Here is a 19,101-nt window from a genome sequence, read left to right on the forward strand (position 1 = left end):
GAGTGACATGTTTCATAAATAATGAACACAATATTGCATAGCCTTTTAGAGGTCATACTACAATTTGTCTAAAAGATGCATTGAATTAATTTAAACTGTCAAATTATGCAATATATGCTCAAGAAATTACTAAATTGATCTCATATGTAATCAATCTTCCCTCCCCCCTTTTTTTTATCTCTCTCTCTTCACTATAATAAGCCCTCGAATAGATTAACTACAGTGCACTTTTAATTTCTGCTTGAGTTCCTACCAAGGAGTTTAGCAGTCTCAATTGTGACTGAATTCTAGTATTTTTATGTACAAAAAAAAAAAACGAAAAAAAAAACTGAAGCTTATTTTACTATATTATGCCAAAGCGAGGTGTGAATACTGGAGGAAACAAGAAAAAGAAGCAAAAGATTTATCATTGTGCAAAGGCAAGATATGAGTCAAAAAGCTTCTGTATGCTTATGCGATCGCAATAGGACACTCAAGGAGGAGGAAGCAAGAGTAATTTTAATGTTACTCCTGATATGGCAGGCGTTATTGTCATGTGCAGTCGCGGAAAAGAAGGTCGTGCAGTAAAAGAAGCACTTGATATCTTATCTCGAGTAAATAGGATGATACATAAGGTCCGATACTAATCTATTTTCGAAAGTATGGCGATGAACTTTATCCTGTAGAACAAGAGGATAAAAAAGACGACGACGAGGAAGAGGAGGAGGAATTGGATCTAGAGGCTTCTATCGCTAAGGAAGTAGCCGCACTGAAGAAGCCTAAAGGAAAGAAGCGATATGCTAATATCACTACGGGAACTGATTGCGGTACATGTTTAGATGTACATTCATAAGTTGCTGATGATATTATTTCTAGTGGCGTTTATTCGAGTCAGCCCTCCTATCGAACCAGTCAAACTGGTACATCATATGTTGACTGATTTAAATGAAAAGCAAATCAAGACAACACGATATATTTCAAGATACCTACCTGTAGAACAAACATGCCAAGCCAATATTGCTGATATTGAAAAGGCTGCTAAATCCGTTTTTAAACCTCATTTCAGTCAAGAAGACCAAGATGGCAAATTGATCTCTAAAAAGGTAACACTTATTCGTACTTGTTATCATGACGACTTATCATGTCTAGTTTGCTATTGCCTGCCGAGTGCGCAACTGTTCAAAATTGGAGCGTATGGATGTTATTAATGCATTGGCTGCTACTGTTGGCCCGGGTCATAAAGTGGATTTGAAGGATCCTGAATTGACAATCATTGCTGAAATTTGTCAGGTAAAAAAAAAAATGAAAATTCAATACAAAATCTAAGCCCGGTTTAGAATATATGCATGTTGTCTGTAGTGCAAGACTTTAACAAGCTAAAAAAGTACAACATTGAAAGCCTTCTGGGCATTAACAATGAAAAGGCTGAAGAATAAATCCGTTGTTACACAGTTGAATAAAAACGAACAGTTTGTGTGACCGGTTGATGGCAAATCAAAAAAAGTTTTATTTTTGTATCTTTTTCTTCTCTTCTTTCTTTTTTATCTTATAAACAATCATGGATGCCTCAACTTCAGCAAGCGATGGAAGAAACTCTGTTCCGTCTGCAACGTCTGCCATCAATGATTCCGCTACCGCTACCACCACTACTGCTGCTGCTACAACTACAGATCAAAGCAGTACGTCTGACGTTCCTACTACCACTACCACTATTACCAGTGACACACCTACATCAGCCATAGATTCAACAACAACAACTCCTAATACTACTACTGAACCAGCTACATCAAATGTGAGTTGAACTTTTTTTTTCTTCTTCTTGGCTGACCTGTCAATATAGAATGATTCCTCAACAACGACTACGACTACTCCTTCATCTTCTGGTATGCCTTCTTCAAGCACAACGAGTGAATTATCGTCTACTCGATTGATTCTTACTTCTTCTACAATAGATAGAACATCGTCTTCCTCTATGCCAGCTAGTACAACGACCTCTACAGAAATAATGACCTCATCACCTGTTCCTATTGTCTCTGTGTCATCTTCGGGCTCAGTCCATCGTACTTTTACATCCACCTCTTATTCCAGTTATCGAACTACAGTGCCAACTGTCGTCTCAAATGCACAATTAGGTTCATCCTCAAGTAATACTGGTGCCATTGCTGGTGGTGTTGTAGGAGGTGTTGCAGGACTCGCTTTAATAGGTAAGGCTTTGATATGATTATATCAAACTAATCTTTATTTAGCTGGTGTTGCTTTTATTTTAATGAAACGTCGTCGTAGTAAAAGAAACAATGGCTATGGCGATGATAATAACGTGATAGATTCAGGAGGAAAGCATGCTGTGAGTCCTCAATTCAATCACTATTACGAAACACCTACTATGCTATCCGAGAACAATAGCCAACCTGCACTTTCTGCTACTAACGTGACTGCTGCACCATCACAAGGCACAAAACCTAGGCCATTTGTTCAAGCTTATGATCCTGCAGGAAACTATTCAGAAGGAGGCCAATACTACTATAACGATTATAATAGCAATGCGGGCTATGATCCTTATTACTCAGCTTCTCAACAGAGCACAGTAATACCTCATAGCGGAAGAAATGTACCTGATGAAATTGATACTAATACACCTGCTCGACGGTTATCTAGGCATGTTCCTGATGAAGTCTAACTTTTTTAATAATAATTTTGTAAAATGTAATTTTTTTAATCAGTTTAATAAATCATCCGATAGACTTATGTAAAAGAAAAGCTTTGAATTCAAAATTGAGGAAGAACCAACTCATTGCCTTGAATTCAGACAATAGTATTCTTTTTTGGCCTTTTTTCTATTTTCTTTTTTTAAACTTTATATTCTTTTTTATTTGTTTTTGATTGAAAGAGAATATTTTGAAACTTATTTATGCGTATAGTTTTGTTTTTCTTTACATTTCCTGATACTTTTTTTTATGCAAAGAACGCCAGAATTGTTGTGTTCGCCTACTTGCATGCAGAATTCAAAATCTTCTCATTCAACTCTATCCATTCACAGTTTTATACCTGTCAAAGACTCTTTTTTTGAGCTTCTTTTAGGCTTATTTTGATAGTTTTAGCTACATTTTTATTTAGCATGATATCAAAACTTGTCAAAAGTTTAATCAATGACATGCATTATAGTACTGCTTTTTTGAAATGAATCTTATGGTTTATGCAAGCTTCTCTCGGTTGATATAATCGTACCTGGATCCGGTAACACGATCGGTAAAACCCAAACTGTATTATGCTTGACTATTGTAAGTCCATAAGCATATTCGGGCTCTTCATAGGTCCGAAACATACAAACAAAAGTATTTTTTCTATGCGTGGTCTAACAAACAAACAGTTTTCTATTGATTGTTGAGAAACACACTAGTTTTCAGTTCCTTTTTCGTAGACAATACCATAGAGCTGTGGCGTGATTATTTGCCATGCCTGCTTAAAACATTTGGCATGTCTTTCTGTTTAGAAGTCTGACCAGGCATATTCCAAATACAGCAACCATAATAACGACAATGATCTTTTTATATCTGTTTTTCCATTTCGGAATATAGCCTGCTTGGAACGTTCATATTTTTAAAGGAAAGAGCAAACAAATCTTAGGCCCCGTGTGATTTCCTATTCAAGGATATATATCTAAAAAAAATATTCTCATTCAGTGTGTTGCATATTGAGTATCGTTACATTTACCCTCCTTCCCTCTCTCTCTTTTATTGTATTTACGTAATGATGTTAATATCGATCACCTTTTGCAGATTTATGAAACCTTTTGCATGGATTTATTTAGGGGAAAATACGCATCAACTCAGGACTTTTTTAAGCAAAAAAAAAAAAAAAAAAGGCCCCTTCTTTAGAAATCAAAGTTATTTTGGATAAGAAAATGCTTTATTAATAGAAAAAAAAAGGAATATGTATACAGAATGAAAGGAAAGGGATATAATACAAAAATTTACAATTTTTTTTTCTGTTATTCTGTTTCGTTGGTCTTTTACTTGGCAGCTTGAATAGTGAATTTGTTAGAAGCATTACCGGAATCACCCATGAGGACAATAATGTAAGAAGTTCTGGTGGAAAGGTCAGAAGGTAAAGTGATTTGTTGAGCACCAGAATTTAAGGGAAAGTTAGTAGCCAAAGTCCACTTGAGGTGTTCATTATAAGGGTCATTATTTTCAAGGTAACCCAACATAATTCTACCATTTTGAGTATCAGGGATAGGGACATTAGAAGAACCATCGAAATAAGTAGTTTCCCACTTGACAGTAAAAGTGCCACCAGCTCTCCATTTAGTGCCAGTAGTAGGTGAAGTGATCTTGGGGTTGATAACAATGGCGTTGACAAAAGTCAAGACAAAGAAGAAGAAGAAGATAATAGACTTGTTGAACATGTTAGAAAGAGTAAAGAATAAAATAAAAAGAATTGAATTTTTTGGACTGTTTATATACGCAACTCGAAGATATGCATAAATTTTAATTATTTTTAGCCTCATATGAAACGCACAAACATTTACTACTCTTTATGGAATGATGTAAGGCTTCTTATGTGGCTTTCCTTCAGTTGATTTTACAATTTTGCCACTGTTTATTTCCGAATAGAAAATAAAAAAATAAAAAGCCTCCTCATTTTCTATTGTTAATATTTCAGCCCATATGAGGCTTTATTGTCTTTTTGGTTCAGGAGACATTCTTTTATGATGTTGTATTTGATAGTGTAAGCGTGTGATTTCTCCCTTTTTTTTTTTTTAATTTTAATTTTTCCTGCTGCATAAAAAATTATGGACTTGGATAAAGATACTTTTCATGTTGTTATTCGACTTCCATATAAGCGCCCACCAGGATTTGTTGAGCCACCTTCTGTATGTATATATACAAAAAAAAAAAAAAAAAAAAAAAAGAAACAGCGCCTCGTTAGGTTGCTAACCTTTTTTATTAGATTGTATGGACAAATGAGATGGAGCATAAACTATGGCAATACATGAGCCAAAAGAATACAGATTGTAATATAAGAAACTAGAAAAAAAGTTCTAACTGACATGATGTAGGGAATGAGATTGCAGAACAACTAGGTGTGCCTACTTCTTATATTGTTCGACATGCAGCCTTTATCTATGAGACACAGTTGCGTGGGATTCATCAACAACTGAGATTAAACACTACAGCAAATAGCATAAGCAGAAATAGTCCTACACCAAGACCATCTCGGCCAGGTAAGACACATTTGTTATAGAGCATGGATTAAATCGTATCAGTATCAACAAGGTATTCAAATCAACAAGAAGAGAGATCACCTATGATAGACTCCAATGTCTCATTTCGTACTATACCAGAAAGATCAAAGGAAACATTGAAAAGCAGTGGATCCACGGCTACAGCAAGAAATTTCATGAGTCAAGAGCAAGAAGAACCAGTGGCAGAGGAAGAAGAAAAGCAAGATGAAGAAGTGTTCAGTAGTCATTTTGAAAGAATGAAATTACAAGTAGAAGAACCTGCTTTTTTACCACATAAACATCACCCAACAGACCTAAGCAACAGTCGACAACAGTTGTCTATCTCAATTCAAAATCTAAAGAAACTAGATTCTTCGTTCAGTAACAGCAGTGCACCACCATCACCTGCTACAGCGCAGCCCTCCACTGCTTCTGGATCCAATCATGAGAGTGTCATTCATTCTATTGGTTCATCCTTTAGCGATTTATCAGGTGAGAATATTGAATGGGCATAACAGCATCGAACTGACAATTGTTGACTAGACTCTTCAGTCACACAGTCTGCTTTAGAAGAAGCCTTTTTATCCAAATTCAATCAAGGTGGATCCAAAATGTAAGTGAATGAGGCTTACACACATCAAGAAGCTTACTCTTTTTCATAGGTCATTACTCAACTTTTCACGTAAATATTACAAGGAATAAATGAATTGATTTATGTTTATTTTACACATTGCTTATTTCTTAGCCTTCTTTTCCTTCTTGGGGGTTCATAAGAAGTGGCAAGAAGCTTGACAATTTCTTCATCCTTGACTTGCTTGTCAGTTTGAACTTCCAAGTACTTGGGGTGAGTCAACAAAGTGTTACCGTTCTTGGTGACCATGATGGTAGCCAAGTATTGAGCAACAACAGCATCATCACGTTCATACATGACGTCGTAAGGCAAGACAGTTTGGTGCTTGGCAGCTTCAACAATACCCATACGGGCCTTGCGTTCATCTTCAAGATCACGCAAACTGAAGGGGAAAGCACCAGCCTTGGTTTGGATTTCAGACAAGACAGCACGAGAAGCAGCCATCTTGAGTTGGTAACGAAGGCCAGTCTTCTTGTAGATAGTGGTACGGGTCTTGAGAGGACGCACCTTACCTTCACCAGAAGAGACCAAGATATCAATGGCATAGACTTCGTTTTCAGCAAATTCAACACGCTTGAAGTCACGGAGATGAGCTTCAGTAGGGTTGAGGATGATTTGCTTTTCACCATCAGTCTTGTCCTTGAGTTGGTTGTGAGAGAGCATACCTTCAACAGGTTTGACGTTGTAGGATTCAGCAATCTTGTCGACAGTCTTGGTGATGTCCATGTTCTTGTTACCAGGACGGATCATACGGATGGTGGCTTCCAAAGCAGTTTCAGCAGCCTTGATGACATCGGCCTTGGTACCAGTGATGGGACCATTGGCACCAACGACAACAGTGGTGGCAACGGTAGAACAGAAACCATCGAATTGAGCGCCCAATTGACTATAACACACACACACACACATACACACACACATCAATATTTCTTCTTCCCCTCTTTTGATTTAATAACTTACATCTTGGCAACATCACCTTCCTTCAAAACAGTGGCGGCTTCAGGGTCAGAGGGAATAGGAGAGAAGTGAGCAACACAGTTGTTGACGGAAATAGTGGTAGGGAAACCAACACCTATATTAGAAAAGGACTCAACTCAGCCACAAAAATTCCATTCATTTGAGATCGCTATTTCTCACTTACCCTTAGAGATCTTCTTCTTGTTGTAAATAGCCTTAGTAGCTTCGTTGATGAGCTTGTCACCTTCAACACAGATATCGATGACCTTGGCATCAACAACACAAAGCTTAATGACCTTTTCGAGGACAGCTAAATAAAAATGGCTTAATACGCGTTATTTGACAACTCTAAGGTACTTACCATCGGCGATCTTACCGGCGTCCTTGTACTTGGTTTGAACGTCACTGTTGGAGACGTCAAGGACGGGTTCAGCAGCAGGCTTCTTGGTGTCAACGGGTTTAGTATCAGCCATCGTTTAGAATAAAAATGAAAAAAGGAGAGGGCAAATGTACGACACGCAAAAAAATAATAAAAAAAAGAGAATTGCAAGTCACTTTTTTTTTTTTTTTGGTTCCCTCTGGTAGTATGATTTCATGCATATTTTCTTATGACTGGAATCGTATGTATGTACAGTTTATTGTGGAGAAAATATTATATTCTAAGCAGAGCAGAGCATGATATTTACATTAAATTATAAGCAGAGCAGAAAATAGAAGCGTAATAGATATGAACCAGTCTATGTGAAATATTGAAATGGATACGAGTACTTCCCTCCGTCTAGAGCCAAGCATCTCGGTAGACTAGGAAACATTGGTGTGTTTGTGTCAATAGGCTTAATACTACTGGCATGGTTGTGTGAATCCATTCATCAAAGCTCAAGTTTAATCAACTCTTGTTTTGAAGAATAACAGAGAATGTAACAATCATTAAGGAATGGGCTGCTTGCTTGTTTTTGTTTGCGCTATACTATCTTCTCATTATATTCATACCACTACATGTTTGATCGACAATATGACCGACCCATACTAGACTGTGATTGATGCAAATAGTGGCTACATCAAATATCAGTCCTTTCTTTTCTTCTTTTTTTTTGTTAAATGAGCAACCTAAGCTTTTATTCTACATGGTTTATACTGTTAATCTATTCTACTTTAGGGGGACTCGTTCAAGGATGAAAAGCATACAATTCTTTTTGATTTCGTGTGGCTGTATAGTTGAGTTGATCTTATTTCTTCACTTTGCTATCCAAAAAATCCTTTGCTTCGTTGATCTTTAAAGCTAAAAAGGGTGATCCTCCACGGTCAGGGTGATTAAGTAACATAATACGTCTGTGTGCTTCTTTTACTTTTTGCTTAGTAGCTTGCGATTCTCTGATTCAAATAAGTACACATATTTATCTCTTTCTACTCTTACCTAAGACCGAGGATCAAAACAGCCTCTCTCTTGTTCATCTTGGCATCGAATCCGCCTTTATAAAACTTGGACATTCTTGGTTTCTTTGGTAACTTTTGATATTCTTGAAATGCTCTAATGCCGAGACGACCAGCAGTTGCTGCGCCGGCAACAACAAAACCCATAACAACAGCAGAAGACTAGAAAAGACATACATGAATACATGGCACAAAGAAAAAAAAGCTGTACTCACCATCTTTAACGAATGAGAAAAAAGATAACTGTCTTGAGCTTCATGCCCCCAGGTGGATATTTATATCTTTTTAAAATACTCAATTTTGATTGGATCGAATTTTCTACACGAATCATTTTGATGGCGACTCTTTTTTTTTTTGATGAATCAAAAAGCCCCTTTCGCTTTACCCTTCATAAAATACTATCGCCCTTTTTATATACATATATCTAAGTCTTGTCTCTATTTCAGATGATTCGCTTGGTCTAACAGTATTCTGCCATGAACATACAATGTATATATTTCTCTTTATTTTAGACACTTTAGTTGTCAGTTTCCATTGGTTCTGCAGCAGTATTAGCAGCAGGTTCCTCTGTAGTTGTGTTAGCAGCACCAGATCCTGATGGTCTTGTTCTGCCTGTTTCTTCACCCAACAAGTTCAAATACGTTTGTAATGCTTCACCTTCAACAATTTCAAATGGATGGTTTTCTCCTACAATACCAAGAGATGTGTTATGAATATTAAGGTCTTTGTCTTGTTGTAATGTATCGCGAAGAGCTTGAAGACCATGACGAACGAGTTCTTCCAATGAAGCTATACATATATGTGTGTGTGTTTAATTATCCACTCTTCTCTTGTTTTCTTACCATCTGCAAATTCTTCGTGGTATCTTTCAAGATATGTCTTGGCAGATTGAGATCGAGCACCAATTGACATGGCATAGTATTCAAAACTAGTACCAGCAGGTGAACATTCAAAAAGATGAGGACCCGTTTCCTGTAGACATAGTTAGTTGGTTTTTTTTTTTTTTGTATAGTGACATGAAGTGCTTACATCATGACCAATGACCAAAAGACCAACACCATAAGGTCTACGACCATATTGTTGAGTGTTGACTTGTGCCTCTATATCAATGTCAATACATATTCAGACCTACTGTTGAGCTTACTGTCAGCAATAGCATTCACAATTCTTTGAGTAGGCAATGGTCTATCATACAACATTTTTGACTTCATGGCTTCTGCACGCATAAAGTTACTAACCAGATCATGAATGAGTACAAGGTTGTTTGCATGTGTTATTTTACCTCAAAACACGAGCATCAGAAGTCAAACCAGCAATACCAATACCCATATGTTCATCAATCTTGATCAACTTTTTCTGGTAAGAAGCAAGTTCACCAGAAGAACGCTAATATAGATGACATCAGCATGGATTATGGATTGTTTCGTTACCTTCAAGGCAAGTAAGATAGCAAAATTCTTGCTTCTTAGACCAATAGCAGCAGAACCTTGCTTTACTGCTTCAACAGCATATTCAACTTGGTGAATACGGCCCTGAGGGACCAAGTTGAGACATCGTTATCGTATTGGTTTCTAAACTAAACAGAAAAAGATATTAGTGCCTGTCAGTCAGACATATCAAGTTGTACCATATTCTCTCTTCCTGTAGTTTATATTAAAAAAAAAAAGATGGTTATCCTGCAAAAAGAAATATTCGCGTCCTATTACGAATTATTCTGTTAGTGAACGCGCGGCGCACCTTACTACAAAAAAAAATCAATGACGTTAGCTTCTGTGATTTAATTTTAAACTCAACAGCATATCGAATATCGAAACTCCAATTACTAAGCAATCATGCACCTATCAGAATACTGTCAAAAAAGCTTTTCACTCTATTTACTGTCTATATCTCAGTAACAGAACGTCAAGCCAATTCATTACTTCCGAGCACATTCATACCGTTACACCTTCCTACCCTAATGTCTTTTGTTAAGAAAAGCTTTGTGACTAAAAAAGATCTTAGAAAACGGATACAAAAGGAGCCTTTAAAGCACTCCGAATGGAACAAGAAAAACTGTAGCCTCTCAGACAACCTTTTTCCTGATCAAACTCCTTTGTTGAGGCACTGCACCTATTTCAAAAACCATGTCATTATGCGATCATGCAAAAGATTGTTGCTGACTCAATTGATATTCAGGATACTTCTTTAGTGATATCTATTATTGTTTGCTTGCAAGTCTTTCAAGCTTGACCATTATAGTATTAAAAAGTGATAAATTAGATTTAGAGTAATCTTTGATTAAACAATAGATTAAATATGATAATAATCTAAATTAATTCAGTAAAGAGTATATGCTATACAGAAATAATGATCTGTCATCACGACAGTCTTTAATGTTTCATTTCTCATCACCTGATCTTACAGTACGGAGTCAAACCCTAATGACATTTAGCAGCTATGTTTTTTTTTTTTTCATCAGTGTTGTCATTTTTTTAACCTTTTCACTTGATTTTCTATAACAAAGAGTAAAGAGACACATCTACGTTGAATAAAATTAACTTTGAAAGTATAGAAAGCATGGCTCAAAGAAGAAAAAGCAAAAATGCTTCGTTATGGAAGACAAACAAACACCGGTACCTATACGTTTGAATAAGCGAAAGTTCAATAAGGAATCATCACAATTAGGCTTTGCAAAGAGAAACAAGCGACAGCATAACAAAGATCCTGCCTATCTTATGTCCTTGGACAAGTCAATGCATAATCATATCCCTACTAAGATTTTGAACAAGATGAAGACAGCAAAAATAACTTGACACTGACCTTCTGAAAGTCAAAAATGACTTTACAAGTAGGACGAATCTTCCTAATGGAATCATGACAAACCCTGTATCTTTTGCTGGTCTGGAAACTAATGTGATGAGGAACTTCATGGAAATCAATGACAGCAGGTTAATAATTGACTTATGAAAGGATTATGTTAATGATCATTTTGACTCCATTGCCAAAATCCTCAGGGAAAGAAACCTTTCCTTTGCAAAAAAAAAAAAAAAAAAAAAAAAACTCCTCAATCAGGCCCAAGTAAAACATGAAGTTAGCAGCCTAAAGGAAGATTTAACGCCCTACTCAAGTCTGATTCTATGAATAGTTGATTGTAGAAATAAATTCGATTAATCTTGAATTGAAGAGTGGTCATATAGACGAGCTAGTAACGAAACTGAAGAATTCAAAACTCAAGCATCTGTCCTTCTGAAAGAAGAGGAGAATAGCCAATTGCGATGCAATTAAGGAATAATTAGGTAAGATTTCTTTATTAGGATCTCATCCCATCTCCAATTTTGTGACTCGATTTTTTCTGTTGAGTTATTCTATTGAACATTACATAATATGTTGAATTGTATTCAGCGCATAAAATGACTCCAACTGTTCATACATGTGATTTTAGTCTCTTTATCGATTACAGAAGCTAGCGTCATTGTTTTCTTCAAAAAAAGAAAAGCAGATAATGAACCCTTATTGTATCGAAAACTTTTTTCTATTCTATTACCAATAACCTTCGTTATTTCATTGTATTGCATCATTGGTTGTCAATTCCACCAAGAAAAGAATATGAACCTGAAATTTTTTCTTTTCCTTTTTATTACTCTCGTATGACAGAAGTACCTGCTTTTCAAAAAGTTATCACACGCTCTTATGAAGACGTTCAAGTTAGTCCTGAAGGCATTGATACAGCTCAGTTCTTAGAAGCAACAAAGAGCATGATTGATATGTTTGGCAAGTATGCACCAAACGCATGTTCTGTATTGAACAATGAAACTTGATAGACTTGTTTGGAAGTTCTGCTTTCAGTGTAGTTCAGAATGATATGAGAAATAATGTTATCAAGATTGAATCAAAGTTTCAAGAAAATCCTACTGAATACAACACACTAGAGAATTTAATGGCCAAAGAGGCTTACTTGAAACGACGTGTAGCAACCGAAGCAGTCTTATGGCTCAAGAGGTACGTAATCTTATATTCGCACTCATACTAAATTTGTCGAAAGAGGACTCGAATTCACTGCAAAATCACTTTTACATAGTCTTGATCACCCAGAAGATGAACTCACTGTATCCTTCTCTTTAGCATATGATAGTGTTCTTCGACCTTACCATAGTTTTATTGTTCGACCTATTTTTAATGTAAACATACTGCTGTGCGAAATAGATAGATTAACCGTCATTGCTAGCTTGCCATGAATGCTTGTCCTTGGAGAAGAGACTTTTATGAACGAATTGGTGTTCAAACACCTGAATCTACTTTAATGATGCGAAACTGGTTACTTTCTTTAATTAAATTACTCGATATACTCAATAAGGATTTTGAAAAACATCCTGAATATTCGAACCATTAAATAGTGTAGTTTATTAATAAGAATAAAAAAAAAAAGAGAAAGACTGGTATGATGCATAAGATGAAAAAAAAAAAGAGATGTGTACATTATTGTTCTAAACTGGTCAAAACTTGTTGTTTACGCTTATGGTATTCATTGAAACGAAGCACAGCATAATCCATATAATTGAAATCTATATCAGAAATCTTGGCTTGGATCATAGCCCATAATCCCCAGTAGAAATGAGAAGCAAGAGAAAAGCCATTTACTTCCTTAAATAGTTGTTCCTTGTCTTGTTCCGAAGGTCGAACTATGAAACATTAATTTTCTTGTTACAATGTGTTGTGCTTCTTACCTCCTTTGTTGAATTCAGTCAAGTACCAGTCGTACCATTTCATTTGAAACTCTTTTGTTGGGTATCTCCAGTATTCACACTCAAAACCAGCAAACTCGTTAAAGTGGTTACCGATATCAAATCCTCTAAAAGCATAACAGCCGTACTCATAATCAATGAAATTCGCTTCTTGCTTTTCTTCATCATAAATAATGTTGCCATACAACAAATCATTATGAGAAAACACAATGGGTGAATTGACTTGATTAAGCTTTTGAATCAACATTTCCAACTATATCATACTTTAGTTCTTCTAATTTACGAGCCATGTCCTTACCTCAGATCTGATCTCTTTGATATTAAACTGTGCTTCAAATGTAGACTGTATCTGGGGATTTTCATACTTTTCAGGCACTATGATGTATCAATAAATCTAGCCTTGTTTATCACTCATACTTGCCTTGTTCTAACCATTTAAACATGGTGGACCATAATGTTTGTTTCTTAGTATTGGACTTAAAGTCTTGAGGTAAGTTCACTTGATGCCAGCGAGCTAATTTCTTGGCAATCCATTCTGCAGTTCTTTCTTGTCCTAATTCTTCCACTGTAGATACTTTGCCTTTAATGAATCCATAGACTAAGCCATTTTTGAATCTGGCGTAGAGCGGAGGACACATGCCTTGAGCAGATAAAGTAATGATATTCTATTATCAATATTGGTTACACCAGCTATCTATCTCTTTTTATTATTGACTTACAACTACTTCTTGTTTGCGATCAATAATCAATTCCGATCCTTTACCATAAGCACGTACAAGTAAAGAGAAATCAGTGGGTTCATAAGTCACTCTGACCACTTTATATATATATATATATATTGTTAACAAGCCATGATATTCAAAAAAAAATAGACTTACATTGATTCGTGATACCATCTTTACACTGTACGAATTTGATGTCTTGATATTTCCAGTTGGGAAATACTTTTTGAACTACTTTAAAGGCACCTTCGAAAAGAGCAGAACTAGATACTTCAATATCAAAATAAGGTGTAGATTTAATTAAAGATTCTTCCACTAAGTCTTCGTGAGTGGACCGAATAGAAGTATTGGGTGGCATATGAAAATCAAAAAAAAATTATAAAAAAAAGAGAGAGGGGAAAAATTGGCTTTTTTTTTCTTAAAAAAAAGAGAACATAGCCAAATCAGGATCCAATCAGAATAACTCGGGTTCACGCCCAGTCACATGTGAGCGCACACTCGTAGATTGAAGTCATGCTCTTCAAACTGTTACACAGCTCATGATACTCGGACTTGAGAAACCAAGAGACACTTGGAATACCCCCTTTTCTATAAAGAAACATTGCTCATGTACAGCACAATTTTTGCGAAACACAGCCTTGATAAGCGGGGTGTTAATGTGTCTTGAGTCTTTTTGAATCAAAGACCTGTCAATTAGATCGAAGAAAAACAAGTAAGGCAATCGCTTGTCGTGACGATTGTCTGCTATTATATATTAGCCTCTTATTTGCTATCTGTTTATTGTATTCAATAGCTTCGAGAAGAATACAAATATGTGGTCTATGCTGATGTTGTTCTATTTATTTATGTTGACAACTTTTTTTTATGCATTGTACTGATAGATCTATGGTCTTGGTATTACTTATGCAGCCCAAAATAACGATGTTTGTACCTTTCTAAGTTTTTACTCTCTATCTCTCGGAATTCTTTCATATCAAATCTTAGATAAGAATGGGTGTCTTTGTTAACAGAGTTTAAAGGGATGAGAGTTCCCTCATTATATGGCATAGTGCTCAGCAATAAGAGAAATCCCATCTGATATCCTTAAAGAATTGGACGGCTAAATGAGACATCGAGAAAAATAAAATTTTGAAACTATTGGTATGTACGAGTGAGTATCCCTTATACACTAGACCGAAACAAAAATTAGCACAGTTTTTTGTCATTCGAAGGTGTCCTAATCCAAGAGCCCTTTAAGTAACAATATAAATATTGTTTATGTATCTCATACTCTGCTTAATTTTTAGCATTTAATTCTTGCTTAATAAAGTGTACATAACTTTCAATCTTTGATCAGTCCGTATGGCACTAACTATCGATTCAAAACCCAGTAACCATTGAATGACTGCTGTTTTTTTGGTGGGTAATTCTTAATATGCAGGTAGCATAAACGCAATGAAACAAAGCTTTTTTTTCTCTCTTTTTTTTGTTTTCCTTTATATGTTAACTACCAAAGGACGTTTGTGTACTATTCGACTCTATAGTACGATAAGACAAAAAACACCTTTCGAAGTACTATCATTGAGTCAGTCTGCCAGTACAGCAGAAATAAAATCAAAATACAAGGAACTAGCTAAAACACTGCACCCTGATAAGAAATCAACTGGAGACCTGGCTAAATTTCAAGAACTCGTACAAGCCTATGAATTGCTTGTCGATCCAAACAAAAGATCATATTACATCAAGTCGGGATACGGATGGGGACATTCACAGGGTACAAATGTTCCACCACCCGGCCACAGACCACCCTCTTACACCAATGCACACTGGGCAGAGGGGCCCCCTTCTTCTCATCATGAACCTCGGTACACAAACAATGCAACATTTATGTCGATTTTAGCTGGCATTGTCTTGACGATTGCTACAGCCAATATTTTTTATTTCCAAGCTTCACATGCTTCCCTTTTGAGCGCAGCTGATCGACACCACTTTAAAAGCAGCAACGATCTAAGAAGAGCAAGAGAAGAAGCTCGGTTGTTTGGAAATGATAGAGGTGTTAAAAGAGTCATTGAGAGTCGAATGAAACTGTTTCGAGAAAACGAAGAATAAACATGTTTTTTATTGTTTTTGCTTTTCTTTAATTTTTTCTATTTCTGAAATGTATCTTCTTGAAAACACTTCAATATAATAGTTTGCACCATTCCATACACTCACAGCAGACATGGCTACTAAAAATATGGTGTGCAACCAGAAATAACGATACAAAAAGTAGGTAGGCAAAGAAGTCACCACATTGTATACAAGTTGTAGTAGCATGAACATTTCCAATTTCCACTTGGGACCAAAAATAAAGGCTGCTTTCTGAATAAACCCCTTTCTGCCATGTGAGTCATCTAATAACCATGAGTACGAAGTCAGTCTGAGTCCAGACTCAACCTTGTCCTTTCTTCTGACCATGATGAATAAATAATAAAGAGATTGCCAGATAATGTAAGCAACTGTCGAATACACCATTACATCATATAGACTAGGCATAGAAGGTGTACTGAGTGCTGGGTATCGAGTAGCACGATAAGCAATCACAAATGGTTGATTATCACAATACATATCGCGCTGTAATTCAGGCATCCAGCGTATACAGTACATAACCAAAGGAGGGAATATGTGAATGAAGACAGATGTGACCTTATCCAATGAGTGAAAGACAAGTGAATTTCTCCATGTGATGATAGCCCATGCCACAGGCCCATTAGTAAGGAAATAAGAAGCATAAAACAAACCGAGCGAATTAGGATACAACCACAAGAACAGCATGGTCATGGCATTCACAAAATAGCACAGATCAAAAATAAAGTAGTGCCATCTTTTAGAGCGATAAATAACAGTTCGCAATACCAACAAGATGATCAATTCGACACTGTAATAAGAGGGTATCAGACTCGGATAACGTAGTGCCAATGCGGGTGCAACACAGGCATTTCCGACCCCCACCACAAACGATATCTTGTCTCGCAACTGGACTGTCTTTGCATCACGATTCATACGCTTATCAATCTTGTGGTATTGTTGTACTAGGCGTTCTTGAATACGTGATCTTTGATCCTCGAGTTTCTTTGTCTGCGTCTTGATTGAGTCGCGTGTCTTGTTTGTCCACTGGCTAGATTTGCTGATAAACTCACGCTGTTTTTCTTCAATTTGGTTGGTGATTTGGTCGAGAGCCACAGAGAGCATTTCAATCATGTCAAAGTCATTTTCTGATATAAAATCAGAAGTAGACCAGTCTTCATTGTCTAGCGAAAGCAGGTCTTGGTCGTGGGGTGCAGAAGGATTCGTTATATTTGAATTTAATTGTTCTTGAACAATTTTTTGTTTCATGGTCGAGATTGTAAAGAAGAAAAAGAAAAAACAAAACGAAAAAAAAGGGCGCTTTACGTAGGATTGTATTATCAGCCGACAGTATTCATGCTCCTCTTGTTTCTGAATAAGGTTTGGCAGAGCTTATTGTAGCCCAATCAAAGTGGCTTTTTAATTCATATGAAAACTGATACATTGCCTTTATTAATACATGTTTACTTGCAAAGGCTTTTTGCCTTTCTTTTTCTCGCTCTTGCTTCGAGATTTATGATTGACATGTTATTATTTTGTCATTCATAAAGAGTGATGTCATGATAGAGTAAGCCTAAAGAGTTTTAGTAGCCTTTAAACGGATCGACAAACAAGTCCAACAGAAATATCACGTGATAAAGAAGACTCAATGCAAAGCCTTGACTTTATTCACTAAAAGAACAAACAAAAAATACATGTGTAGACACAACAACAAACAAGTGTATTCTTGTTCGGAGACTTTTTTTTTATCTCTTGCATTATAAACAGAAGCCTTCCTTTTCTCTCTTCTTATTTCATTACATTATGGATCTCTATCAAGATTATACTGAATGGCAAGAGCCTGACGTACCAATAAACAAAAAAGGTAATTTGCAACTGTCATTGTTTTTATAATGAATTGAATCTGATAGATACAAATAAATTTCAAGAAGAAAAGCCTTTTTTACAAGAATGGCCTTATCAAGATGATGCTGCATCACCACCACAACAAGGCCAAAATAAACCTTTGCGACAACAAGATCAAAGAGCACCTATAGACCAGCCATGGAGACAAGACCAAGCACAATATGATCTCAATCCATTACCACTAAATCCATTTGAGGAAGAAGATATAAGAACATCACCACCTATGGGTGAAAGAACATTGGCGCCAACAGCACCAAAATCAATGCCCACAGAATTAGGACAAACAGCAATGACAGCAGCAGCAGCAGTTACCACTGATATAGCCATCACTGCTTCAAATGGACTTGTTACTACTACCGGTCAAATGATTGATGCTACCACTGCTATTGCCAGTGAAGCAGAGCAGCCTAAAGTAGATATAGGAGGCGGCTTACCAGCACTACCAGCTCGTCCATCTAAACTTGAACGTCAGCAATCAGCCTTACCATCCAAAGTGCCTAAAAAAGTAGTCAAACCACGACTTGATATCCCATCAGGCAGTGATTTGGGAATCGTAGGCAAATTAGGTGCTTTCCAAGTAGCACATTCAAAAAACCCAACTTCTTTTGCCTCAAGGCAATCCAACTTCGTCTTTTGGACATACACACTCACACTTTTTATTACATTATATTTAGCCATAAAAGCAAAACGATATTAGCGAGTTAAACACAAACATAGTTTATTCAAAATAAATATATTAAATGCTTTCTTTTTGTTATTGTTGTTGTTGTTGTTGTTGTTGTTGTACAAGATCAATGCATATTTCTCATTAATGCTCTTCTTCTTAATGCACCTCTTTTTCTCTTGAAAGGACTAGGCTCTCTAATAGCAAAATCAAAGCTACGAACTTCATTGTCTTCTTCATCATCGTCATCAATGCCACCATCAGCATCCTGCTCATAAAGACGAACATAATAGGTACCAGGAGGAACATCAACAACCCAATTAAAGCTAAAATCATCTTTGTCACTAGCACGAACAATGACAGCACCAGTGTAGGATCCAATTTGTTTAATTTCAGTATTATCAGCGGCATTATAAAGCTTGGCAATGATGGTCTCATCATCGTCATTGCTGATATCATTGGTTGTAAAAGTGATGGAGTCACTGGTGGTATATTCTGCATTGACGCCAGGAGAAGAAAAGTAATGAATACCGTCTTCTGCAAGAACAAGGGATAAAACAGCAAATAAAGTAGCAAAAATCAGGGCAAGCTAAGAGATGTCTAAAGTAAGTACTTTGGTTGATTATTGCTTGTCTCTTACCTTCATATTTAAAGGAATGTGAGGAGTGGAATAAAGAAAGAAAGAAAGAAAGATGATGGAAGTCAAGAAAGAGCGTTTTCAAGTCCATTTATATGTTTTGGATAGCTCGCAACTTCATCTTTTCTCCTTTTTTTAGACTTCT

The 19,101-nt window shown here is 36.3% G+C and overlaps 13 protein-coding genes across 13 annotated transcripts; 6 read left to right on the forward strand and 7 right to left on the reverse strand.

The window, feature by feature from the left end:
- The first annotated feature begins 304 nt into the window (after positions 1 to 304).
- On the forward strand, positions 305 to 1,482 carry B0P05DRAFT_542884 (uncharacterized protein). The gene is made up of 6 exons (XM_051578361.1): positions 305 to 419; positions 468 to 593; positions 641 to 806; positions 856 to 1,082; positions 1,129 to 1,269; positions 1,317 to 1,482. Exons 1-6 carry the CDS (start codon positions 351 to 353, stop codon positions 1,413 to 1,415), a joined length of 828 nt encoding a protein of 275 aa, XP_051434615.1. The 5' UTR covers positions 305 to 350; the 3' UTR covers positions 1,416 to 1,482.
- B0P05DRAFT_542889 (uncharacterized protein) lies at positions 1,459 to 2,736 on the forward strand. Its single transcript, XM_051578362.1, has 3 exons — positions 1,459 to 1,771; positions 1,820 to 2,183; positions 2,226 to 2,736. The coding sequence occupies exons 1-3, from the start codon at positions 1,538 to 1,540 to the stop codon at positions 2,654 to 2,656; spliced, it is 1,029 nt and encodes a 342-aa protein (XP_051434616.1). The 5' UTR covers positions 1,459 to 1,537; the 3' UTR covers positions 2,657 to 2,736.
- A 1,127-nt stretch (positions 2,737 to 3,863) lies between these two features.
- B0P05DRAFT_542890 (uncharacterized protein) lies at positions 3,864 to 4,724 on the reverse strand. The gene has a single exon (XM_051578363.1). It carries the CDS (start codon positions 4,484 to 4,486, stop codon positions 3,989 to 3,991), a length of 498 nt encoding a protein of 165 aa, XP_051434617.1. The 5' UTR covers positions 4,487 to 4,724; the 3' UTR covers positions 3,864 to 3,988.
- Positions 4,725 to 5,916, forward strand: B0P05DRAFT_542894 (uncharacterized protein). The gene is made up of 6 exons (XM_051578364.1): positions 4,725 to 4,852; positions 4,930 to 4,993; positions 5,039 to 5,203; positions 5,246 to 5,695; positions 5,747 to 5,816; positions 5,866 to 5,916. Exons 1-6 carry the CDS (start codon positions 4,772 to 4,774, stop codon positions 5,903 to 5,905), a joined length of 870 nt encoding a protein of 289 aa, XP_051434618.1. The 5' UTR covers positions 4,725 to 4,771; the 3' UTR covers positions 5,906 to 5,916.
- Positions 5,917 to 5,921: 5 nt separating this feature from the next.
- Positions 5,922 to 7,264, reverse strand: B0P05DRAFT_571862 (DNA-binding protein; the record flags this gene model as incomplete). Its single annotated transcript, XM_051581406.1, has 4 exons — positions 5,922 to 6,720; positions 6,795 to 6,906; positions 6,976 to 7,101; positions 7,153 to 7,264. 4 exons carry the CDS (start codon positions 7,262 to 7,264, stop codon positions 5,922 to 5,924), a joined length of 1,149 nt encoding a protein of 382 aa, XP_051434619.1.
- A 444-nt stretch (positions 7,265 to 7,708) lies between these two features.
- On the reverse strand, positions 7,709 to 8,461 carry B0P05DRAFT_542898 (uncharacterized protein). Its single transcript, XM_051578365.1, has 3 exons — positions 8,438 to 8,461; positions 8,206 to 8,384; positions 7,709 to 8,162 (listed from the first exon to the last, which is right to left on the reverse strand). Exons 1-3 carry the CDS (start codon positions 8,438 to 8,440, stop codon positions 8,018 to 8,020), a joined length of 327 nt encoding a protein of 108 aa, XP_051434620.1. The 5' UTR covers positions 8,441 to 8,461; the 3' UTR covers positions 7,709 to 8,017.
- A 152-nt stretch (positions 8,462 to 8,613) lies between these two features.
- Positions 8,614 to 9,888, reverse strand: B0P05DRAFT_542903 (nucleophile aminohydrolase). The gene is made up of 8 exons (XM_051578366.1): positions 9,850 to 9,888; positions 9,775 to 9,798; positions 9,653 to 9,754; positions 9,505 to 9,608; positions 9,367 to 9,455; positions 9,252 to 9,322; positions 9,065 to 9,194; positions 8,614 to 9,011 (listed from the first exon to the last, which is right to left on the reverse strand). Exons 1-8 carry the CDS (start codon positions 9,850 to 9,852, stop codon positions 8,740 to 8,742), a joined length of 795 nt encoding a protein of 264 aa, XP_051434621.1. The 5' UTR covers positions 9,853 to 9,888; the 3' UTR covers positions 8,614 to 8,739.
- Positions 9,889 to 11,807: 1,919 nt separating this feature from the next.
- Positions 11,808 to 12,665, forward strand: B0P05DRAFT_542911 (glycolipid transfer protein domain-containing protein). Its single transcript, XM_051578367.1, has 4 exons — positions 11,808 to 11,972; positions 12,023 to 12,200; positions 12,244 to 12,379; positions 12,427 to 12,665. The coding sequence occupies exons 1-4, from the start codon at positions 11,849 to 11,851 to the stop codon at positions 12,589 to 12,591; spliced, it is 603 nt and encodes a 200-aa protein (XP_051434622.1). The 5' UTR covers positions 11,808 to 11,848; the 3' UTR covers positions 12,592 to 12,665.
- Positions 12,573 to 14,063, reverse strand: B0P05DRAFT_637697 (kinase-like domain-containing protein). Its single transcript, XM_051583661.1, has 6 exons — positions 13,822 to 14,063; positions 13,663 to 13,760; positions 13,365 to 13,608; positions 13,242 to 13,318; positions 12,926 to 13,196; positions 12,573 to 12,880 (listed from the first exon to the last, which is right to left on the reverse strand). Exons 1-6 carry the CDS (start codon positions 14,021 to 14,023, stop codon positions 12,678 to 12,680), a joined length of 1,095 nt encoding a protein of 364 aa, XP_051434623.1. The 5' UTR covers positions 14,024 to 14,063; the 3' UTR covers positions 12,573 to 12,677.
- Positions 14,064 to 15,041: 978 nt separating this feature from the next.
- B0P05DRAFT_542920 (DnaJ domain-containing protein) lies at positions 15,042 to 15,756 on the forward strand (the record flags this gene model as incomplete). Its single annotated transcript, XM_051578368.1, has 1 exon — positions 15,042 to 15,756. Exon 1 carries the CDS (start codon positions 15,100 to 15,102, stop codon positions 15,751 to 15,753), a length of 654 nt encoding a protein of 217 aa, XP_051434624.1. The 5' UTR covers positions 15,042 to 15,099.
- B0P05DRAFT_542921 (uncharacterized protein) lies at positions 15,757 to 17,125 on the reverse strand. Its single transcript, XM_051578369.1, has one exon. The coding sequence runs from the start codon at positions 17,017 to 17,019 to the stop codon at positions 15,763 to 15,765; it is 1,257 nt and encodes a 418-aa protein (XP_051434625.1). The 5' UTR covers positions 17,020 to 17,125; the 3' UTR covers positions 15,757 to 15,762.
- A 382-nt stretch (positions 17,126 to 17,507) lies between these two features.
- B0P05DRAFT_542923 (uncharacterized protein) lies at positions 17,508 to 18,412 on the forward strand. Its single transcript, XM_051578370.1, has 2 exons — positions 17,508 to 17,614; positions 17,679 to 18,412. Exons 1-2 carry the CDS (start codon positions 17,554 to 17,556, stop codon positions 18,350 to 18,352), a joined length of 735 nt encoding a protein of 244 aa, XP_051434626.1. The 5' UTR covers positions 17,508 to 17,553; the 3' UTR covers positions 18,353 to 18,412.
- Positions 18,413 to 18,446: 34 nt separating this feature from the next.
- Positions 18,447 to 18,965, reverse strand: B0P05DRAFT_587434 (uncharacterized protein; the record flags this gene model as incomplete). The annotated part of the gene is made up of 2 exons (XM_051582589.1): positions 18,447 to 18,908; positions 18,960 to 18,965. The coding sequence occupies 2 exons, from the start codon at positions 18,963 to 18,965 to the stop codon at positions 18,447 to 18,449; spliced, it is 468 nt and encodes a 155-aa protein (XP_051434627.1).
- Positions 18,966 to 19,101: the final 136 nt, after the last annotated feature.

This window comes from Gilbertella persicaria, assembly GCF_025201335.1.
Source record: "Gilbertella persicaria strain CBS 190.32 chromosome Unknown B0P05scaffold_21, whole genome shotgun sequence".
In the NCBI taxonomy this organism is placed as follows: domain Eukaryota; kingdom Fungi; phylum Mucoromycota; class Mucoromycetes; order Mucorales; family Choanephoraceae; genus Gilbertella; species Gilbertella persicaria.

Excerpts from the sequence above, each read along its gene's own strand:
- B0P05DRAFT_542884 (XM_051578361.1), top strand. The coding sequence starts at position 351 with ATGCCAAAGCGAGGTGTGAATACTGGAGGAAACAAGAAAAAGAAGCAA. Across the intron at positions 807-855 it reads CACTACGGGAACTGATTGCG|TGGCGTTTATTCGAGTCAGC; the intron begins GTACATGTTTAG and ends TATTATTTCTAG. Across the intron at positions 1,270-1,316 it reads TCATTGCTGAAATTTGTCAG|AATATATGCATGTTGTCTGT; the intron begins GTAAAAAAAAAA and ends AGCCCGGTTTAG.
- B0P05DRAFT_542889 (XM_051578362.1), top strand. The coding sequence starts at position 1,538 with ATGGATGCCTCAACTTCAGCAAGCGATGGAAGAAACTCTGTTCCGTCT. Across the intron at positions 1,772-1,819 it reads CTGAACCAGCTACATCAAAT|AATGATTCCTCAACAACGAC; the intron begins GTGAGTTGAACT and ends CTGTCAATATAG. Across the intron at positions 2,184-2,225 it reads TGCAGGACTCGCTTTAATAG|CTGGTGTTGCTTTTATTTTA; the intron begins GTAAGGCTTTGA and ends ATCTTTATTTAG.
- B0P05DRAFT_542890 (XM_051578363.1), bottom strand. The coding sequence starts at position 4,486 with ATGAGGCTAAAAATAATTAAAATTTATGCATATCTTCGAGTTGCGTAT.
- B0P05DRAFT_542894 (XM_051578364.1), top strand. The coding sequence starts at position 4,772 with ATGGACTTGGATAAAGATACTTTTCATGTTGTTATTCGACTTCCATAT. Across the intron at positions 4,994-5,038 it reads GAGCCAAAAGAATACAGATT|GGAATGAGATTGCAGAACAA; the intron begins GTAATATAAGAA and ends GACATGATGTAG. Across the intron at positions 5,204-5,245 it reads ACCAAGACCATCTCGGCCAG|TATCAACAAGGTATTCAAAT; the intron begins GTAAGACACATT and ends AAATCGTATCAG.
- B0P05DRAFT_542898 (XM_051578365.1), bottom strand. Across the intron at positions 8,163-8,205 it reads GTTTTGATCCTCGGTCTTAG|AGAATCGCAAGCTACTAAGC; the intron begins GTAAGAGTAGAA and ends TATTTGAATCAG.
- B0P05DRAFT_542903 (XM_051578366.1), bottom strand. Across the intron at positions 9,456-9,504 it reads TCTGATGCTCGTGTTTTGAG|TAACTTTATGCGTGCAGAAG; the intron begins GTAAAATAACAC and ends TGATCTGGTTAG. Across the intron at positions 9,195-9,251 it reads TTTTGGTCATTGGTCATGAT|GAAACGGGTCCTCATCTTTT; the intron begins GTAAGCACTTCA and ends CTATGTCTACAG.
- B0P05DRAFT_542911 (XM_051578367.1), top strand. The coding sequence starts at position 11,849 with ATGACAGAAGTACCTGCTTTTCAAAAAGTTATCACACGCTCTTATGAA. Across the intron at positions 11,973-12,022 it reads GAGCATGATTGATATGTTTG|ACTTGTTTGGAAGTTCTGCT; the intron begins GCAAGTATGCAC and ends GAAACTTGATAG. Across the intron at positions 12,201-12,243 it reads GCAGTCTTATGGCTCAAGAG|AGGACTCGAATTCACTGCAA; the intron begins GTACGTAATCTT and ends ATTTGTCGAAAG.
- B0P05DRAFT_637697 (XM_051583661.1), bottom strand. The coding sequence starts at position 14,023 with ATGCCACCCAATACTTCTATTCGGTCCACTCACGAAGACTTAGTGGAA. Across the intron at positions 13,761-13,821 it reads AGATGGTATCACGAATCAAT|TGGTCAGAGTGACTTATGAA; the intron begins GTAAGTCTATTT and ends ATATATATAAAG. Across the intron at positions 12,881-12,925 it reads GACTGAATTCAACAAAGGAG|TTCGACCTTCGGAACAAGAC; the intron begins GTAAGAAGCACA and ends AATGTTTCATAG.
- B0P05DRAFT_542921 (XM_051578369.1), bottom strand. The coding sequence starts at position 17,019 with ATGAAACAAAAAATTGTTCAAGAACAATTAAATTCAAATATAACGAAT.
- B0P05DRAFT_542923 (XM_051578370.1), top strand. The coding sequence starts at position 17,554 with ATGGATCTCTATCAAGATTATACTGAATGGCAAGAGCCTGACGTACCA. Across the intron at positions 17,615-17,678 it reads CGTACCAATAAACAAAAAAG|AAGAAAAGCCTTTTTTACAA; the intron begins GTAATTTGCAAC and ends ATAAATTTCAAG.